The sequence below is a fragment of the Crocuta crocuta genome, unplaced genomic scaffold (genome assembly GCF_008692635.1).
Source record: "Crocuta crocuta isolate KB4526 unplaced genomic scaffold, BGI_CrCroc_1.0 scaffold6, whole genome shotgun sequence".
Lineage (NCBI taxonomy): Eukaryota > Metazoa > Chordata > Mammalia > Carnivora > Hyaenidae > Crocuta > Crocuta crocuta.
Window position 1 is genome coordinate 9,807,183 of NW_027531917.1, and position 23,533 is coordinate 9,830,715.

Sequence of the window (23,533 nt, forward strand, 5' to 3'; positions counted from 1 at the left end):
AAAGACCTTAAATACAGAAAACAAACTGATGGTTCCCAGAGAGAAGAGAGTGGGGCAATGAAGGAAAGATTAAAAAGTGAGCTTAACATATTGAAAAAATAAATTATTAAAAAAAATCAGTTTGAAAGCTGGCACATTCAGTGCATTTTAAAGCAATTAGTGCCTTAGCCATCTAAGGCATCTGATAGGAGACAGGAGAAGAACCAGAAATAAATTTTGAGTGGCTGCTATAGTTCAAGCATAAAAAAAATTGAAGCTTTCCCAAGAAAACACTGGCCAATGATGAAAGGACCCTAAGCAGTGGAGGGGCATTATCATATCTGTGTCTTACAACTGCATTCAAAAGTTAGAAGTGCATGTTTAGGAGATATTGCAGTGGTTCTGGTGACAAATGGATGTGACCACAACTAGGATAGTGACAATGCTGGGCTGTAAGAAGACTAAGGCCACAGAACTCATGGGCGTAGAAAGGGGCAGGCAATGAGAAAAACAGTCAAACATGACTCTGCGATGAATGGTGGAACACTGGGGACAAAGGATTGTAAATGTAATGACCCAAACGATCATGTAAAGATAATAATTTCTAGTGGATCATGTTGGCTTTAGGATGCCTGTGCAAAGTTCCAACTGGAAATGTCCAGTATACAGTCAGAAAGATGTTGGTGGAACAGAACTGTGAGTCATCAGTGCATGCAAGTGATACTAATTCTAGCCCGTGGGGATGATCACTTAAGGTGAGCAATTTAAGACAACTCCCTTTTCTTCCCATGACCAGGAGACCCAGTGGAACAAAACCATTTTTAAAACATTTTTATTAACCCATTTTGGATGTATAGAGAGAAGTGATGAACAGGTGACTTTAGAATGTATAATTTAAATATTGGCACAGACAATAGGTAAAGATATTTGTACCAGTTAGTTATTCTCTTCTGAGATTTGTTAACTAAGGTTGAATAGATAGTTGGATTTCAGAGTATAGGATCTTAGCATAGAAGAAGTTTCCCTAGGAGCACATAACTAGAAAGAGATTATCATAACTAGAGAATAGATTCCTCTTTACATACATTCTTAGCTATTGACCATAATCTGAATTTTCTTAGGAGATAGGGAAACAGATGAGCATACATTGGTTTAAGGATACTGCATTAGCATATTCTATGAGGAAGGAGAATAACAATGAGATGGATACTATTCAGGGTAAGATAGATGAGGCATTTCTGGTTTATGGCCAATTATGATTAATCCATGAAAACAATGATTATACAGTGGCTACTATAAGCCAGGCATTTGGTTAATAACCTGGGATTCAGTTTTGCCTTCTAGGATCATAGTCTATTATTCAAGTAGAAAATAGACTTAAGATAATTAGTTCCCCTTAACTAGGTGCTTCATCAGGTAAAATATACAATCACACTTAGTTATTACTAAGATTTTAATAAGCATGATAGGAAATCAATCTCGAGTTTCAAAGAACTGAGGTCAATTGCTTTCAAAGAAACAAAAGTTAATTTAATCAATATTTCTCTCATTTTTGAGACTTTGTCTGGAAAAATTTGAATAGTATCTTTGGTCCCTTTGACCTTTTTACTGTGGTGCTATTCCTCATAGGCCTTGTTTTGGGAGATGGTGATTGGTTTTGTTTTGGTTTCCCAGTAAGTGGCTGATGATTTTTACTACATATAAACTCAAGCCAGGAGACCCCTGGAGGCAACCGGTGGTAACTAAGTACCTTAGTGAACACACAACCTGAGAGAGTAGATGTGGTAGACTCTTTGGAAGGAGGGGGTAAAGAGGGCAGAGTTGAAGAGGAAGATGAGGAGGAAGATGATGAAGAGGAAGAGGATGAAGAGGATGTAGGCAGGGACTGTGGCTCAAAATTATTACTTTTTTTAACATAAAGTAGCCAGTCAATAGCCTGGGGTTGTTGGCTTACAACTTTGTCCTCAGCGGCTACTGTCAGCCATTTGTTTTTGCTATTTAGCTTCTGGGTGATATCAGGTTTAGATGCAGGGAGAATTTCCATCTTCTCCATTCCTTCAGGGTTGTCTTCAGGGACTTCATCAGGCTGATTTTTTTTCACAGAGGATCGGAGACCAGATGAGAGAGAAGTCTCTGGTACAGAAAGGAGCAAAACTAATTTCACTTCTACCTCCCCCTCAGAACTGAGCTCAGGTGTTGGTATGACAAATAGCGTTGCGCCACGAGGATCTTTCCTTCCTGTAAGATGGTTACACTGAGATTTTATGCAGGAAGCGCAAGCTAAACATACCATATAATTTGATGAAAGGCGGGGACCAGGATGAGGATTTGGCCTTCCCCTCATCCTTCGAAAGAGAATCTGCCTACAGAGATCCCTCTGGATTCTGGTCTTGGAGAGAGAGTTGACAATTTTATTTACAACATCATTAGGGACAGTTCCACCTTTAACGATGCAGGGATGAATGTAATCTAAACTCCATGAAATTTCTTTATTTGATGCTGTCTTTGCACAAAGATCAAAGCTGCCTTTAGTTTGGAATCTGGAGCCCAGTGTTGAAACAGCTATGTTCCTGATAAAGTGTTTAGAGCTTGATAATGATTGACCTGAGACATTTCGTTTAGACTGGAGTGAATATAAATGTGTGGCTCTGTGTTTGTTATTTGGTGAAGAGGCGTTCTGAAAATTGGAGTGACAAACTGGTGAGCTCAGAGTCCTGAAGTCATGATTAAGTGTAAGCACCGTCTGAGATTTAGGTGGGAACAATGGCAAACTCTTAGTCTGGTGGACAGAATGTGCTAACGGTGGTTTCCTTGGTTTTGACTGGGACAATGGTAAGCTCAGAACATTGGAATTAGAGCTCAAAGCAGCTGTTTTCTGAGGTCTGGAGTCAGGTAACAGCTCAGAGCTATTTTGATTAGACTCCAATGAGCATGATGACTGAAGCAAGTCATGTTTTTGAGATGTAGAGTTGAGTGATGGTGAGCTCAAAGATCTTTGATTGCGCTCTAATAAAGATGTCCAAAGGCCATCCAATGAAGATGTTTTCTGAGGCTTGGACTGTGGTAATGCTGTGCTAAGCACTCTTTGATTAGGTCCCAAAGTAGATGATTTCCAAAAGATGTCTAGGGAAGGTGTTTCTTGATGTCTGGGGGGAAATAATGATGAACTTGAGACTCTTTGATTAGACTTCTGTGTAAGTGATGTCCAGCAAACATCTCGGGAACATATGGTCTGAGGTTTGGGGAGGGGCAATCGTGAGCTTAAGTCTGTTTGACTGGACTCCAGTGACAGAGATGTCTTATTAAGGTCAAGTGAAGATGTTGTCAAGGATTTAGGGTGGATCAAAGGTGAGCTCAGGGCTCTCAGATTAGGCTGCAGTAAAGTTTTCTGGCCTAGAGAAGGTGTGCCTTGATATTTGGATTGGGATAATGGTGCTTTTGGAGACTTGTTATAGAAGCCATGTGAAATTGTGTCCTGAGACTTGGCAGAGAGCAATACTGAGCAGCTCTGTACCATCCTCTTAGAGTTAACTGGAGGTGCTGCAAGGTAATTACTGTGGGATTGCACTCTGACTACAGGCTGGTTACTGGGTTGATTTAGTTTTTGACCTGTGTTTTGATGTGTCAATGAATTGGTTGTGGCCGGCTGGTAAGAGTGTTCTAATGGCACAAACTGTTGATCATAATATGTCAATGGCACCATCTTGTGCTAGTGGTGGAGGTCTTTTTGAAAGCAGTTGGTTTGTGAGATATTTTAGTAACTAGACTTTTAGCTGGATTCCATGGACAAAGAATATTTTTAATTAATATTCTTCAGTAGTTTCTAACTTCTATCTTGTTTCCTTTCTGTTAATTCCCAAATATTACAGAGTGTCTCAAAATTGAGGTGTAGATGAGGTTGAAAAAATTATCACCGTTTGAGATTCTCCTCTGTCTTCTCTTTCATTTCCTAGAGTTTTCTCTCTCTCTGTCTTGAGGAAATAATGCCTGTTAATATAATAGTGAAGAGAGTTCAGAAGAGATCCTTATAGGAATATTAAAATTTTCCCAATTTGTTGTAGTGACTAGAGCATGGGCTTTATGTAAAATCCAAGCCACTTACTCTGTGTACAACTTTTGAATTAAACTTTCTAAACCCCATTCATGTATCCATAAAATAAATATGATATTTAACTTATTGAGCTAAAGACTAAACAAGATACAAAAGAATAGCATTGTCCAGGATATAACAGACGCTCAAATAAAAGGTAATAGCCATTTCTGGTACTCCTTTCTTGGTGGCTTAAGTTAAAAAAAAAAATCTATGGTAAGTTTGTTGCATGAAATAAGAGAATCTTAGAGAAAAGTGAAATGGAAATTCTGAAATGTTGATTTTCAATTTAGATTCAATTATCTATTCTTATCATCTTTTAGCTTCTTTCTAAAAGTCTATAATTCTAGTTGAATGTCTATTGCATACCTTTAATCTTGTTCTTATTTTTCACCATTGTATCTTTTTAAACTGTCGACTACTACCTTTGAAAATGAATGCCTTTGTTCATGTTTATTATTTCCTTTTACTCTGATTATCTCCATTCATTCTTTCATTTCACTCCAGGCCTTCACTAATTTATTTTATTTTCCTCTTACCTCAATATAGTGCTAAGTGTTCAATCACCAGGTCTCTTCTCTTTTTATTTTAGTCCTATGCAATCACACTAGTTGTTTACAATTTAAAAATAAACTATAGAAACTTCACACACAAAAAAAACCCAGAAATACATAGCTGGCCAAAAGTGATACAAGCTCAGAAAAGATAGATGTGCTACTTTTTAAAAGATGACACATAATAGAACATGACACTATTTTAGTGCATTTTCATGGTCAAGCATTTGTTCTTCAGGTTTTAAGGCTAAGACACAGGGTATGACAAAAAACTGACAGTGATTGCAATAGACTTTGGGATCAGCCAATAAACACATTGGCCTTAAGGCCCTTGAATGTGGGAACTGTCCAACTTTGGTTTCATGATTCTTTCTTATGCTTCCATGACTTACCAACCCAATTTCTGATGGACAAATGTATTCTTCATATATGCCACTTTATCTATTTAATCAACTATCAATTCTATTACTGCTAGAAGAATTTCCCCTAATCTTCCCCTTCCCCTAGAAGGAGATTTTCACCTAATCTTACATACATCTTTAAATATACTCTAATCTTATGTACATCTATTTTAAAATATATCTTGTTGATATCATAATTCACTCACTTTCAAGTTATGAGTCCTTTTTTGTGGAATTTTCCAAGTACCAACAATATTATTTACATGCCACTGAGTTCCTAATCTTTTGTCTCTAGTGCTGGTTTTCTCTTTAGCTTCAAAATTATATTTTCAACTAATAATCAGACTTCTCTACCTAAATTCCCAAAGAGAATTCAAACACAAAACACATAAACTCAATAAAGTTATTTCTTCTTCTAGAGAAATCTTTTTCTATGCCTTCTATCTCAGTGTCTAAAGGCTAGTTATCTAATTCAGAATCTTTGAAATTGCCCTGGACAGCTTCACACTCCAGAACCACTTACATACTAATATTAGCTGATTATACCTCTTCCACATCTTAATTTACCTTTTCCTATCCAATGCCACTATTTTACTTTATATAATAGGCATATCTCGTGTAGAAAAATGTATTACTAAATTAACTGCTATATATCTTTCCTCCATGACCTCACTCACTCTCTTCCATCTGCACTTCTGGACATGCAAGAGCAAGTTTTTGCTATTGAGACACAGCTCCTGCTCAATTGAGGATTCCCTTCACTTTGCTTATATCTGCATGAATAATAAGCATTGAAGTTATTTGTGGTTGTTGGATTTTGTATGGTGTGATTTGACATCCAATTTTTTAAAAATATTTTTATTTATTTCTAGGAGAGAGAGAGACAGCGTGAACAGGGGAGGGTCAGAGAGAGAGGGAGATACAGACTCTGAAATAGGCTCCAGGCTCTGATCTGGCAGTCAGCACAGAGCCCGACACAGGGCTCGAACCCACGAACCGTGAGATCATGACCTAAGTTAAAGTCGGACGCTTAACTGACTAAGCCACCCAGGTGCCCCACACACCCAATTTTTTAAAGACAGAAAAAATGGTACACTTCACTGTGTACTGTGTGGCACCCTAACATGCTTCTAATTGTTAATACAGAATAACTTCATGACCTTGATGTATGCAAAGATTTCTTAAACAGAACACAAAAAGCAATGACCATTAAAAATTGATAAATTAAAACTAAGAACTCCCAATTATCAAAATGCACCATATTTAGAAAAAGTGAAGGCAAATGAAAGAATGTGAAACATATTTATAATACATAATATCTGAAAAATAAGGATATGGATATTATCGTAGAAATATTACACACATGATAACCTCTGTATGTTAAGAAAACAAAATACAGTTTGAATGATGTCAAAACACACGAACAGGCACTTCACAAATGAGGATATCCAAACACTAGTGCTAAAGCTCATCCTCATTGGAAACCAGTGAAGTGCATATTTAAAACAGAGAGGGGTGCCTGGGTGGTTCAGTAAGCGTCTGACTTCGGTTCAAGGCATGATATCACTGTCTGTGAGTTTGAACCCCACTTCGGGCTCTGTGCTGACAGTTCAGAGCTTGGAGCCTGATTTGGATTCTGTATCTCTTCTCTCTGCCCCCCCCTGCTTGCAATCTGTCTCTCTCTTAAAAATAAACATTAAAAAATTAAAACACGGAGAGATACTACAACACATTATCAAAATATGACTAATGTAAAATAAAATGAAATAAAAACAGATAAAGCCAACGATTTGTAACTATGTAGATTAATTAGTATACATACACACACACAGACAGAGAAACATATTATATTTCACACCTAGGTATAATACAATAGGCATGTAATGAATGATTATTTGCACCAAAATACATGCCCTAGGATGTTCACTGGAACATTATTCACAATAGCTCCAAACTAGAATTAGCTATCAATAGCAGAATATATAAATGTTATGATATATTCATTCAATGAAATACCAAACAACAATGAAAATTAGCAGAAAGTCGAGCACCATGCAACTACATGGATGAATCTCACATACAAAATGTTGAATGAAAAGAATAACATGCCCAAAAAATACTTTAAAATTTTACATATGAAAGTACAAAATAACATCATAGTATGATCTTAAAAGCCAAGCAAATACATTTGGGGAGGTAGAGATTAGGAGGGATCAAAACTTCTAGGGTAGTGGTACTATTCTGTTTCTTGACCTGGATGATGATTGTATGAGTGAACTCATTTTGTGATAATTGAGCTTTAACACTTACACTATGTGTATTTTTGTATGTTTCTTAACTTCAATAAAAAGTTAAAAAATACATAACTTGATGATAATTTGAAAAGACACATCTGAAACAAAATTGGACGGAAAGGTGAAACATTAAAGGATGAACCAAGATCTGGCACCCAGATGTAATGAAAACTTGGAAAAAAAAAAAAGAAGAATGTGATGTGGAAATCCTGCTATCATATGTAGAAGAATAAAGAAATTCAAAACAAATGTAACTAACAAAAATCTATTTAAGACAAAAACCAGAGAAAAATAGCATTTCTGAATGTTTTCCACTTTCAGACTAATGCAGGGAAATGGCACTCTCATTTCAAAGAATGTGTTTTGCTATAACTATGGAAAAAAATGAATACTACTTAAGAAAAAAATTAACCCACAAATAGTCTCTGGGCCCAAATTCTCTTTATAGTCGAGTTCTTTCAAACTTTCAATGAAGGGATTTACATAGTGTTATATAAACTTATATTTTCAGAATATAGTCAATATAGAAAGTCTAAATTTGTTCTATGAAGCTGCTGTACATAGTTCTGATATTATACCATGACCAAAAAATTCAAAAATAATAATAATAAAATGTCACTTATTTCACATGCAAAATTCCTAAATGGAATAAAAAAACTTAATTTAACATAACAATAAACTAAATATCAACTACCACCAACTGGATCTTATTCACACAATGTAATGATTTATTAGTAAACATTATAATTCATCATGTTCATAATTCAAAATAAATCCTAATAGATGCTCAAAAAAGCCATTTTATAAAATCCAACCACACCTCCTCATAAAACTCAGTAAACTACTAAAAAACTAGTTATTTAATGAAAACAAACTTCTATCTGAAACCACAATTAAATCATTCAGTTGATATTGAACTATGAGCTAGTCCCATTAGAGTCTGATAATAGACAAGTATATTCATCATACAGTCACTATTACACCTTAATGTTGTTTGGGAGGATCTGGCAAATGAAATAAAGAAAAAAAAGGCAGTAAAAATAAAGAACTGTAACTATTTAAAAGGCAAAAATTAAATTATATCTCTATGCATATTATATGATTAAAAACTCAATTTAGAATAAAGGAAACCTGAATGAATCAATAATATATTAAAATTCAGAAAGTTCAATGAAGTCACTTTACTAAATTTGTATATATGAATTAAGAATATTTCTAAATATCAACACTTAACAGGGTATATAATGACCATAGATATTTTATATATAATTTGCTCTAACAATTCAATAAAAATACAAATATCTTATTGCAAAAATGAGCAATTATTTGAAAAATTTATAGAGAAGAAATACAAATGCCTAGTGATCAAAGAAAGCCAACAGTTTACTGCAAAAGATGCTTCTTTTGCATCTTTCATTTCTCTTTCCAGTGCACAGATGCTCTGTGTTCTGCATTCTACTTCTTTTTTTCAAAAAATATTTCTAATAAATAGAAAAATTATAATTAGAAATTTCAGTAACGTTTTCACTAATGGATAGAAACAAGCAGAAAATCAGTAAGAATTTATATTTCAAAATTTGAAAGAAAGCTTATCAATTAACTAGACTTAATTGTATTCATAGAACATTTCACTCCAAAACATTCTTATCAAGTGCACAGAGAATATGCACCAAAACATTATAGACTATAAAACAAATTTCAATAAATTCAAATGGGATTGAGTCATACATAACACGTTCTTGAATTTGGCAATGAAGGTAATTATTATTAATAACAAAAATATCTGAAAAAATAACCATTTAGTATAAAAAATATATTTCTAAATTATCCATGGGCTAAAGAATTCAAAAAGGAAGTTAAGAATTATTTTGCAATAAGTGAAAGTAAAAATCGGCTGTATAAAAATGTTCAGGATGGTGCTTAGCAGAACTTATGAGAGGGATATATCTGTAGCATTAAAAAACTATATTAGAAAAGAAGAAAGCTTTCAAACCAAGGATATTAGCTTGCTTATTAAACGAAGAGAAAAAAGAACATTAAGCCAAAATTAAGTAGAAAAAAACAAAAGAGTAGAAGAGAATTAATAATATAGAAACCAGAAAATCAAAGATACCAAAAGTTAGTTGATTTCAATAAAATTGAAGACATTTAGTCAGTCATGTCAGGAAGGAAAAAGGAGAGAGAAATAAATTACAAATACCAGGAATGAGAGGTGATATTACCAACAACTGTAAAATATTGAAAAGAGTAATAAAATAATACTAAGAATATTATGCCAATATAGTAGACAAGTCTGATGAAAGAAACATATTCTTGCAAGACTCGAACTGCCAACGCTTACTCAAAAATAAATTCTAAAACTATAGATCCCTATATCTATTAAATACATCGAATTTCAGTTTAAAGCCTTACCACAAAGAAAACTTCAGACTCTGATGGCTTCACTGGTGGATTATAACAAACATTCAAGGAAGAAATAATTTCAATTCTGTACATACCTTTCTAGAAAATTCAAATGAAAAAATTTCTTCATAACTCATCCTAAGAATCAAGTACTACCCTAATACTAAAACCAAACAAAAGGATTACTATATTTAAAAAAAAAAACCTATAGACTTATTTTCCTCAGATAAATGCATAAATCCCAAACTTTTACTGAGTCAAATCCAACAATTTAAAAATGATATTACACTTTTCCCAAATCCATACTCCCAATCTTGTCATGAGAAAATATCAAACAAGCCCAAATTAAGGAAATTTCTGTAAAATATTTCACCAATACTCCTTAAAAGTGTGAAAGTCATGGGAGAAAAAAAGGAAAGATAGAGAAACTGTCACTGATTAGAAAAAAATCTAAACATAATGACTAAATGCAATGTGGTATCTTGGATTGGATCCTGGATCAACAAAAAGACATTAATGGAAAAAAGGATGAAATTCTATTAAAATCTATAGTTCAATCAATAATATTGTACCAATGTTAATGTCTTTGTTTTGATTAATGGGCAATGGTGATGTAAGATGTTAACATTAGGAAAATCTGGGTGAAGAGTTGGAATGAAAAAGAGCTAAAATAGACAAAACGGCTTTGAAAAAGAAGAAAATCGGAAGGTAAACATTACCTGACTTCAAGACTTATTAAAAAGCAACAACAGTTGGGGCACCTGAGTGGCTCAGTCAGTTGGGCATCTGGCTTCCAATCAGGTCATGATATCATGGTTCATGGGTTTGAGCCCCACATCAGGCTCTGTGCTGACAGCTCGGAGCCTGGAGCCTGCTTCAGATTCTGTGTCTCTCTCTCTCTCTGCCCCTCCCACCTCTCTCAAAAATAAATAAATTTTTTTAAAAAGCAACAACAGTCAAAATGGTCTCTATGGACACAAAGGTAGACCAGTACATCACTGGAACAGAATAGGAAGTTCAGAAATACACCCACACATATGTGGATGGCTAATTTTTTCAGAATGTGCAAAAGCAATTCAGTGGAGAACTATCCTTCCAAATGATGCTGTAATCATTGGATATATATCTGCCAAAAAAAACTATATATATATGAAATTTGACCATACCTCAAATTATACATAAAAATCAATTCATAATGGAATTACAGATCTAACATAAAACCTAAATCTACAAACATCCTGGAGGAAAATACAGAGGAAAACTTTGTAACTTTAAATTGGGTATAGATTTTTAGATGTGACACGAAAAGCACAATGAATAAAAGAACAAATGAATAAACTGAACTCTACCAAAAATTATAAACTTCTGCTTTCATAAGATTTTTTTGGGAAAATGAATAGGTAAGCTAAAAATGCAGGGAAATGTGTAGAAATATATGACAAAGGACATGTTATCAAAAGTATACAGAGAAGTCTAAAAACACAGTAAGAAAGCAAGTGATCCAATAGAAAAATGGGAAGGATATTTGGACAGCTCTCCAAAGATGATGTGTGAATGGGGGGAAAAAAGCACATGAGAAGATACTCAACATCACTGGTCATTAGGAAATGGAAATTGAAACCACATGAGATACAACTAAATACTTATTAGAGGTGCTAACTTTGTTTTTACATTAACCTACTAAATGCTGACAATAGTATGGAAGAAATGGAACTCTAATACACTGTTGGAGAAAGTTTAAAACAGCCCGAGAGATACCTGGGTGGGTCAGTTGATTAAGTGTCCAACTTCAGCTCAGGTCATGATCTCACTGTGCGTTCGAGCCCCGCATCAGGTTCTGCGCTGACAGCTCAGAGTCTGGAGCCTGCTTTGAATTCTCTGTCTCCCTCTTTCTCTGCCCCTCCCCAGCTTGTGTCCTCCCTCTCAAAATAAATAAACACTTAAGAAATAAATAAGTAAATATATACAGACAGACAGACATAAAACAGCACAAGAAGTTTAGAAAATAGTTTGACCATTTCTTTTTTTTTTTAATTTTTATATTTATTATTGAGACAGAAGCAGAGCATGAGTGGGGAAGCAGCAGAGAGAGAGAGGGAGACACAGAATGAGAAGCAGGCTCCAGGCTCTGAGCTGTCAGCACAGAGCCTGAAGCGGGGCTCAAACCCACGAACTGTGAGACCACGATGAGCTGAAGTCAGACGCTTAACCGACTGAGCCACCCAGGCGTCCCAATTTGACCATTTCTTAGAAAGCAAAATATTACATGTATCATACCATCCAGCCATTGCACTCCTAGTATTTATCCAAGAGAAAAGAAAGTACACATCTATACAAAGACCTGTAGAAATATGTTCATTGCAGCTTTAGTTTAAAAGTCCAAAACTGAAAATTATCTAATGTCCTTCAGCAAGTGAATTAATCAACAATTTACAGTAGCTTCATACAATGGAATATCACTACTTCCTTAAAAAAAATTTTTTTTAAAGTTTTATTATTGAGAGACAGAGTATGAACATGGGAGGGGCAGAGAGAGGGGGAGACACAAAATCTGAAGAAGGCTCCAGGCTCTGAGCTGTCAGCACAGAGCCTGATGGAGGGTTCGAACTCACAAACCACAAGATCATGACTTGAGCTGAAGTCAGACACTTAACTAACTGAGCCACCCAGGCACCCCAGAATACCACTACTTCTAATCTCAGGGATCCCATCTTCAGTTGAGAATTTAGGAGCAAAATTATTACAAATTATTAGACAAATATATATATATAAAACAAAAAGTGTATGACAAACCAACCATGTTTCATATTTCAAATGTAAGACCTCTGAACAATGATAATACAGTGAGGTAAATGCTTTGTGTTCTCAATAAACCATCAAAATAGAAATATGTGTATGCTCTAGGTTCAAAAAAACATCAAAGAGGCCTCCAGAAAACCCATACAATAATAATATAAATGCATAGATGCTTAAAAACTGGTAAAGATTGGTTTGGCCTTTATATTCAGTATTCTTGTACATATATATTACTATTCCAGCAATTTAAGATTGAGTTAATAGAGCATGCAATATCTTTTTTTTTTTTTTTTTAATTTTAGTCTAGAGTAACCTAGCATTATTTGTTTTAATCTGTTTAGTGGTTTGGTGTCTCCTGTCTGCCAAACTCTCAGCATCTAAAATACCCTTGGGCCTATATCATTTTTGCAATTCAAAAGATATGAATTTAGAGAATTTCTTGAAAGTCAATTCTTAAGCGCTAGAGTCAGAGTAAGAATTGATCACTCAAAGAGGATAATCCTCTTTGGGGAGCCCACTGCATGAGACGTACTGGCTCAGTAAACAGAAGACGAGAGAAGAAATCTCTGTAATCCAAGGTTTATCTCTAGCTTGACATGACTATTTGACATTAGTACCTGACATTTCTACTTTGAGCTCAGACATTCCATTCTCATCTTTTTCTAAGTATAAACCTATGAGAAATCTCTCAGATTCTACTCCAGGGCTATGTTTTCTGAACTCTATTCTACCTGCATATACATGCACAGTCATCTATACATATTCCTGATTGTGAATGTGCCTCTCCCCAAGAGAAGTTTCATGAAAACTAGAAATATGACTGCTTCAATGATTCTTAGAAAAGAAACTTGAGCTACTTTCATGCTAGACAAACTTGTAGGCTCTATACTATTTACATTCCCTGTGAGGAGAAGTAATACTGAAAGGACCATGTTCTAATGTACAGAAAAATAAATATAATTTTCCAGAAAGAGCTCTACAATTCTCTATTCAAAGTAAGAACTTTGAGAAAATGGCCATTTTTTACCAGCAATCAGGGCACATTTTAGGATGAGCTCTGAGTGCTTTATATAAGTGATGAATCATTGGGTTCTCCTCCTAAAACCAATACGACACTGTATGTTAACTGACTTGAATTTAAAGAAATATATATTTTAAAAGTTTTCACCCAAACACATGGAGCTGTTAGTGGAGTGGACTTTAAGCCACCCCACCACGGGTTTTACAGAAATCTATCCATTGCCATGCAGCTGTATTCAACACTGTCTATCCCCTCTGTTGTCAAGTCCTAAAAAACTTCAAGAACCATGGGCTTGGTATGCAGAGTTGAGTTAGCCCAGTCTAGACACGTTTTTAAATAATATTCTTTGTAAAAATCCATTAATTTTTATGCTTGTAACTTTTTTGCTTTCAATTTCAAGTAAACTAGTTATTTAAATATTCTAGTGATAAATGTAATACATATTTATTATAGAAGACTTAGAAAAGAATATGATCAAGAAAATAAAAATCAATATAATCCCACCATCAAGAGTTACTGTGTGTATATCATTCCAATGTTTCTATGTATCTTCATTTTTATACATATATGAGGTACTTATTTTCTTTTTTGTTTGGTTAGTGAAATAACACAGATATTTTCATGTATTTAAATATTTTTCCAAAATATAATTTTAACTGGTGTCCATAAGTGCATCATTGTATTTCTACTACTTTAAAGCAAGGCTTAGAGGATCATTATTATTGTACATCTTTACTTTTTTTAGATTACTTTTTTCATATAAAATTTCAGATGCTAAAACTTTAAAATATTTTGCTAAATATTCCTCCAGTGAATTTCTAAAAAGTAAAAACAAAAATACATTCCCATCAGTAATAGATAAGTGACACTTGCCTACTTTACAAATTCTGGATCCAGACTATTTCAGACATTTTTCTCTTTGCTGGCATCTACCCCATGACAATTTATTTTAATATCCATATTTTAAATATGAACTAAATTTGGCTACCTATATTTCTCTATTTGTTATGTCCTGGTCCCTTTATTTACCCATGATTCAATAAGTGTATTCATCTTATTGTCATTGAATGTAAGGGTTCTTTATATATTATGTCTAACTTTAATCACAAATACTGCAAATATTTCTCCTACGTAGTTTGCCTTAAAAAATTAACCATACCTGGGAGATAAGCTTTGACCCACCCAATATGATCATTTAATACAAGAATTATATTTTTAACAGTTTTTACTTGTGACATATGTGAGAATATAACCTGGAGTTCCAATAAAGTTAGTATGTCCAACAAATTCACAAGATGCCAAAGAAAGTGATGTCTTACAATATCAAGTTGATTAATTATAATAATCATCAAGTTGTTCAACATAAAGGCACAATTTAAAAGTTTTGAGGTACTTTCCATGTTACCTTCAAGTAACAAAAGCATATGTGGCTGTGTGTCTTGTCAAATAGAGAATGATTTACACTTTCAGAGTCATGGTTTTATGAAATGTGTGCACTTCTCTATCAGATAAGAAGTCCAGTAAAGCTTCAAAGAAGAAGAGAGAAACGAATTGGATTTTTGAACGATCATTTCACCATTGAAAATCAGGGGAAAGGAATCAAGAAAAGGCACAAAAGTATGAAAGAACCTAAAACATTCAGGGAGAGTGAGAGATTCACTGTGGCGGTAACACGGGTTACTGTAAGAGGGCATCTTGGAAAGATGAGGATGGAAGCAGATGAAGAAGGGCTCTGTATAGTCCTAAAAAGTATAAATCTTATCCTGGAGGTAACTGTTGAGGAGAAGAAACAATCAACTAGAGAAGTGAGATCATTAAGATGATTGTGAATAATCAGACTGTAAACCTAGGTAGGAACCAAATAGCACAGTGTCTTGCTAATTGGCTTCTTGTTGCTAATACAAAGTATATTGGTGTCAGTGTGTTTTATTAGAAGTGTATATGCTTTAAAAGTCAGTTGTGTAATTTGGTATTAAGTTCATAGCATTGTTGGCCTATAAATTTTACTTTAAAATAGACATAGCCTTTGAGAGTGAGGTTTAAGGTATCTCTTCAAAGTCAATAAATCATCTGTAAATCAATTGCCCTATAACATAATATTTCTAACAAAATGATTGAATGGTACTAGATGTTGGAATATGTTATACTATACTCTCTGGGCTAAACTTACATAAACATCTCTTCTTTTTTAGAGAAGTCACAGTTTAACAGTATATTGGACAATCCAAATATCTTGACTACAGAAAAATTAAAAATTTCAATGATAATGAAACAATGGATCAAGTTTTCACAAGATCAAACGTTTGTACAAGCAACTTTCTTCCTGGAAATAGTCACTAGGTTTAAAATAGCAGTGACAATAATATAAGGGAAATGTGATATACAGGTCTCTAGAAAGCAGCTGTGCAAACAAAGGGAAGGACCTTATGGAAAACCATGACACATTAAGAGACCTGTTGATTACATTGCATGTCTAATTCAAGATATTTTGCTCATACAAAATCAAGAACACAGCTTCCAATGGATAATTTGGTAGGTTACACATTGCCTTCATATTGCTTGATTTGTGTTTTTCATTTAACAGAACACCGCTTGCTGTCTGAATCTAAAATGATTAGATTTCAGTAATGCAGATTTTGTTCCAAATGCATTAAACTAGTTAATACATAAATATAACATTTCTGTATCTTCATGTATTTGACAGTAGCCTAATGATCACCATTTTAAGGTAAGAATGAAATAAGATATTTTAAAATATCATATTTGGCAAATAGCTAGCAATATTAATCTTTTCCAAATTCAAGAGATTAGTTTTCTCATCATGACGACAAACTAAAATATTGTCATGATGGCAGGTAACATTTCTATAATTTACTGCATATAATAACTGCATAACCTTTGACTTATTTTCATAAGCATAAAAGACTTTTTAAATAAGCTACTATTAATGCCTTCACCTAAATTTTCACTAGTTTAGATCCTTTTTTAAAAGAAACCTTCCACATAAAAGATGAATCTAATTCTTCTATACTTTTGATTTTATGATTAAAAGATTTTGTCTGAGCTCCAGTACTACTCTTTGTTCAGAATTTCTTCATATAAGCTTACTACAAGTAAATATAAATCAACTTTTGGTTTGTTCATCTACCTAGTTAATATCTTGTTTTAAGATATACAAATTTTAGAATTCTTCCTAGGAGTCTATCCTGCAATATTTTCTCTTGGAAGCATTATCTGTGATACAACAAAAGGAATTTTGTCACATATATTTCTTAAAACATTACATGGAAAGTATAAACAAAAAAAGTAAAAATTTTTATTTAGACCTTTGATATCACAAATAAATCAAAATGATTCCGTTACTCCTTTACTATTTTTCTATCCCTCTATTTCCCAAAACTTTCTTCTATTCATCGAAAACTGGGGAATGGCAAATGAAGTAATATAGAAACGATTGTGGCGACGATTAATAGACAGGATTTTCCCAGTTCTTGCTATATGCATTAACTCTTTTACTGTTCTGTAACAACCCTTTTCAGTAGGTATTGATAGTAACTCCATTTTTATGAAGAACAGTGGCCTGGCCCTGTGGGTCACACACCCTAGGTTTGACTTCATCATTTTTCTCTTCAAAGATGGTAAGAAATATCCTTTCAGGTTCCCTCTGAATACAGAAGGACATTTGATTTCTGTTTCTCTATCTTTAAAAGATAAATAACCTTCAGAATCATGATCTCCTGTCTGCCTCTCCCTTGACTGCTGCCAGCATCTGTTTTCAGTCATGCTCTACATACCTTCCAAGACTTTTCATCTTCCTGACCCTTTCTCTCTGACCCACATCTATGCACCTCTTTTCTCAATTTGCACTCATTTTTCCTAACTCCTACTCCTAAACCCTTCTTCTATTTCCTATCAAGCTCATTGTTTTTATATGCTTCCTCATTTATAACACTATTAAAAATTGCTATGTCAGCAATTTTAAGCATTCAAGGTAAAATCCAAATTTTTACATTGAACAGCAGCAGTGCCAAACGTCAGACATTTAATATAAACAATATATTTACAAACCCAGTGGTACTGAATAGAATATTTTTTTAACTTATATAACTAGCCAGAGTATTGAATGTGTACAAGAAAAAAAATATTATAAAAAATGCAGTGAAAACATCTCAATTTTTAATTAACTAATCATAATATATGATTACTGATTGAACCAGGTTTCTGTGTATTAAGAAACATAACAAGACTTTATAAGAACTCATTGTAATCAGGAAAAAATTATGCAACAGGGTTAAGATAATTTTCATATTTTTACTTTTTTAATGTTTATTTATTTTGAGAGAGAGTGCATGTGCATGTGTGTGCATGTGCATGAGCAGTTGGCAGGGCAGAGAGAGAGGGAGAGAGGGAGAATCCCAAGCAAAAATTGCTAGGTCAACAATTTAAAGCATTTGAGGTAAAATCTAGATGTTTCTATTGAACAGCAGTGCAAAACACCAGACATTTAATATAAACAGTATGTTTACAAACCTTGCGCTGATGGCACAACACAGGGCTCGAACTCAGAAACCATGAGATCATGGCCTGAGCCAAAGTCAAGAGTTGGATGCTTAACCGACTGAGTCACTCGGATGCCCTGATAATTTTCATATTTTTGACAAGAAAGTTTTAAAAAAAACTTGGTCACTTAGCAGAATACTAGGTTCATCCATGTTGTCACAGACAAATACTATGTGATTTCACTAACATGTGGAATCTAAAAACAAAACAAATGAAAACCAAAGAGACTCTTAAATCCAGAGAACAAACTGGTGGTTGCCAAGGGGAGGTAGCCAGGGGAGTAGGCAAAATAGATGAAGGGGATTAAGAGGTACTAATTTCCAATTATAAAATAAATAAGTCACAGAGATGAAAAGTACAACATAGGGAATATAGTCAATGATATTATAATAAAATGGTGATAGATGGTGATGATACCTACTGTGGTAAGGACTGAGTGATGTATAAAATTTGTGTCAATATGATATACACCTAAAACTACTATTGTATGTCAATTATACTTCAATAAGACTTTTTTAAAGTATAGGTCAAGTATACCAAGATTATAGGTTCAATTATATTGTTTTATAGCTCTATGATCTTGGATAAATTATCTAAATTCTGGATACTTTAGTTTTCTCATCTATAAAATAAAGACAATAGTAGTGGTTATCTCGTGTTTGCTGTGAGGAATAAATGGGAAAATGTAGTTAAAGTGCCTGGTAGAATGTCTAGTAAAGAATATATGATTAATAAATTGTCATTTTATTATTATAAAATAATTACCACTGCCTAATTATATGGTGGAAAATTAAGTTATATAGATACCTCTCCCATAACCCATTACAGTTGATCTGTATTTGAGTTTTCTTGCCTATGGGAACCCATGATGTTTCCATTAGCTATGTAATTATAAGGAAATGAAATACAGTATATTGAGATATATGTATGAATACCCAATAAAGATCTCAGAGGCCAAATGTAAATTAACAGGACTTGATTTGTGTGTATCTGTGTGTGTAATGTGTGTATCCTACATATAGGAAATATGTACATCCTAATCTAGCATGGCAAGTGTACAAGAGATATATGGGCTTCAGCCTTTCAATTCTGGTATTAGCTTTGCTGTCTAGCTATTTAATTTTTAAATCTTCCCAAGAGCTAAAGAATTTTTAAAAAACTCACAAACTACTAAAAACAAGATGTGCCTAACCCTTCTTTTCTGCTTTTAAGTAAGATTGTCTTTTTAAAACTGAGCTCACTACATTTTATAAAGATGATAAACAAGTAGCCAGACTTGGGTTGTAGAAAACTCCTGTAAAAACATAGCTACATACCAGCATTTCATTCTGATCAGTGTACTTGAAGCATACATTTGGATAAAAATATAAAGTCCATGTACAATCAGTTCACAGTAAATGAGAAAAGAAGAATCTACATCGAAATCAAAACTATTGTATGTAGATGTAGCAGGATAACTTCACAGTTAAGTATTAGTATAAGACAATTCTATGTAACTAAGGAGAAAAATTGTGTTCTCCATCTAAAAGATCTTCCAATTTATATCAGACTTTTAAAATGTATGGGAATGTTCAGGAAAATATCACACTATTGAAACTGAAGAATCTGACAAGAAAACATTTCTACTGTTTAAGGATTTGACCCAGCTGATAATCAATCATGGCAATGCACCATATAACTTTTTTATTGCTTTTTTTCCCTGGTACAACAGCTGAAGGAAGAAATAACCTCAAAATCAGTTAATGTAGGAAACCAAGAAACATATTCCATTTAATCCTTAAGTTTCTTTATATTTCTTCCCACAGTAATAAAATATCCCACTTTGCAGAAGTTAAATTATTTAAGTGGAAATGTGTACTAGGCAGGTTTCAGACACACCTAAGTCTTCCAAGCCCAAACCATGAATTCCAAACAAACTTTAATCAGTTTCTTGGCAATAGATAAAAAATCAAGCAGGGATATCTTTAAAAAAAAAAAAGTGGGTTTGCACCTTTCTGATGCTGTGTGATTAGTTAATAGAAGTTCCTTTTGCTAATAGAATATATTGCTCCTTCCCTGAAGGGCTCATAAACTTCTCCAGGCAACACCTAGTTAATTTGGGCATTTATTAAATTGTACTATCCTCTTAATTCACCTTTGAACTCTTGGAATAAGTTATTAAATGAAGCAGCCAAAGTTCCCTTTTGCACCTGCAAATAACAACTGAATCTACAATTAAGGATCATTTCCTCTTTTTTGAAATTCAAATAGTGGCATTAAAACAGAATGTAATATTTTTATCTGCATCTGGTCAGGCTATTTCCTGGCATTTGGGATGAGGTAACAGGATGACTATATAAAAATGCTACATAAAGATGCTGAGATAATCTGTAGGTGACTTCAGAAAAGCAGGCAACTTCTAGACATTAGAGTTTACAATATAAAAACAGACCACACACCTCTAAAGTCACTTTCGACATGAAAGACATAGTTTCTACATGAAAACAAACAAAAAATCAAAATTACATCAACACTAATATTTAAATTGGATCAAACACATTTAAAAATATATTTTTTCCTAGAACCCTTGGAGTTGATTATCCAGAAATATCTAAAATATGTTTTTCTTTTGTTTATTTATTTTGAAAGTGCACACACACACACATACATCCACACACATGAAACCAAGGGAGGGACAAAGAAATGTTGGGGAGAGAGAGTCCCAGGCAGGCTCCATGTAGTCAGTGCAGAACATGGTTTGATCTCACCCATTGAAGGGTGAGATCATGATCTGAGCCAACATCAAGTCTAATGCTTAACCAACTGAGCCACCTAAGTGCCCCAAAGATCTAAAATATTTAATGCAAATAGATGTATACCCTTTTTTTTTTATGTCCACTGCCACGCACATATTTCTGGAGAAGTTCCTATGTCTTATCTACCAGAGGTCTAGACATTTCAAAATCCTCTCCCACACAACTCCTATTTGAAACCTGAAGATTCTGTTTTAACATCTGTATTCATCTATAACAAGCTATTTGTTGTTACTAACTATTCCTTTTTTATTGCTACTGAACTCTTTTCGAGTTAATCTGAAAAGTATCTCATCCTTAACTCCAACTAATAGTTTTCTAAATTTTATCTTTCTACCAGAAGGGTTCTTTGCCCTACCATTTCCTGCATTCACATTTCGCTGAATTTCAAATCAAAAATGCAAAACACATGGTAAAGTATTAACAGTATAACAGATTTGCAATACTGCTATACATTCTATAGCATAGTACAAATTTTACAGCTTTCACAAAGTTTAGAGATGGAAAACATCTCAAATGTTTAGTTCAAACTTGCCATCCACAGATGAGGAATCCGAATCCAAATATACTGAATGGCTTTCCTAAGATCGTCTAGCCAGTTAATGAAACCAGGATTTCCCAAGTCTGTCCTACATTTAGTTACCTTGTTATCTTCCCAAACTGTCCCAGTTTGGAAAACAAATCACAAGGTCACTTTAGCCTTGTAAACTGGAGGTCAGCTTTTGGTTTAAAACTTTTTCTCTCCATCCCAAAGCAAAAAAAATTTTAAAGCACTGAATCCTGGTGCACATGCAGTTATTGGTAGTGGCTAACTCTGATTTGTAAAAGCAACTAAACTAAAATTAAATAGACCTATTAAAATATAAAAACTATTATAGAGTACTGTGTGTTATCACATTATTTTTTATTTTGTTTAACTCTAACTTTATACTATAGACCTCAAAAAAAGATCTATAAAAAAGAAATCAGCATGGAACGATGGAGCACTGTTCCGAAGCATCAGCATTCAACTTACTGATAAGGCATTACTCAACAGATATACAGTAATAGTAGTTTCCAAAGGCAGTGGATAGAAGGTCAAAGAAAATTGGGACATGTAAGGTACTTAAAGATTGGAAGAGGTTGAAAGATAGAAAGACTGGTTATTAGAAAAGATTTCATGGAGGGGCCCCTGGGTGGCTCAGTCAGTTAAGATTCAATTCTTGATCTCAGCTCAGGTCACTATCTCAAAGTTGTGAGATCAAGCCCCACCTTGGGCTCTGAACTGGATAGTGCAGAGCCTGCTTGGGATTCTCTCCCTCTCTCCGTCCCTCCCTCTTTGCTCCTCCCTTGCTCATGCACACACATACATACAATCTCCCTCCCTCCCTGTCTCTGTGTGTGTGTGTGTCTCTCTCTCAAAAATAAATAAACTTGAAAGAAAGAAAGAAAGAAAGAAAGAAAGAAAGAAAGAAAGAAAGAAAGAAAGAAAGAAAGAAAGAAAGAAAGAAAGGATTTCATGGGAATGATGTCATATTTGTACAAGGCCATTAAAGGGACACAATTTGAAAGACCAGAATGCTGGAGAGGGAAGCAGAGCAGGGGGGAAAGCAAGAACATGCTCAGGGAATATGAAGTCACTGAGGCAGATGGAGGAAATAATCAGGGCATGGTAAGACAGAAGTTAGGGTGCAATACAAAGGAATGTGGATGTACAGACAACCATTTTATGTAAACCAGTGGCTAGCAGGAAGCTGGTAAAAGTTTCAGAGAAGTTGATGATAAATACATCTTTGTGATAATCTGATAGCAGTTTACAGATTTAGAGTAGACATTATTTTAGAAAGTTGTTTCTGAAATATCTAGGTATAAAGTAGAGAGAGAAATGCAATGCCAGAATCAATAAGAACATGAATTTGGAAATTAGGTCTGGGTTTGAAATAGCTTCTGCCATTCATTGAGTGTTTTGAATAATTTTCTTAGCCTTTATAAATTTCTTTCCAGAAATCACCTTTGTAATCTAAGAAAGATTAACAGGGAAGTTGTTGTTATTATGATGATAAGTAAAGTGTAACATATTTAGTTCAGGACCTAGAGAATAGTAAGAATTTAATAACTACTCAATACTACTAAAATTGATATTAAAGAGCAAATAATGATGGCACCCTATTTTTTAACACTGGTCTGAGATACATGAGTAATAAATCAATCCTTTATAATATAGTAATTGAACTTGATCTTGTTTTTATGCTAAGATTCTTAAAACACTTTAGCATTTCTGATATTGGCAATTAATTTTACTTAGAAAAAATCACAAATTTATCATGTTTTCTAATATACTGTATAGCCTATATACAATACGAGATAAGATTGAAGGTGTTTAAGAAAAGTTTTATAATAATATTATGGTTGAAGAATTCCTTCTTGGCCCATAATGAAGGTATTGCACAATTTTCTAGTTCCTGGTAAACTCCAGTTGAACTTGAAATATAGTAGCTTCCATTTAACTGAGGGCAGTATGCCATGAATTCTGAAACATCTGCCACTAATTGAGCAAGACCATTAATGGGATTTGAATTTGTTCTCTGTTAATGACCCTCCAATAAGATAAATTCTTAGGTACCCTCGAAGCAGGCTGTGATCTTCCAAGCGACTGACAGAGAG

General features: G+C 33.9%; 1 protein-coding gene across 3 annotated transcripts in view; it reads right to left on the reverse strand.

Moving 5' to 3' along the window:
* Positions 1–824: 824 nt before the first annotated feature.
* CSNK2A2IP (casein kinase 2 subunit alpha' interacting protein) overlaps positions 825–23,533 on the reverse strand; it is a 109,603-nt gene continuing 86,894 nt past the window's right edge. For all 3 annotated transcript variants that reach the window (XM_077774882.1, XM_077774881.1, XM_077774883.1), the window contains one exon: positions 825–3,966. In XM_077774882.1, the coding sequence (XP_077631008.1) occupies positions 1,526–3,682 (2,157 nt within the window). In that variant the 5' untranslated portion in view covers positions 3,683–3,966 and the 3' untranslated portion in view covers positions 825–1,525. The remainder of the gene's footprint in view (positions 3,967–23,533) is intronic.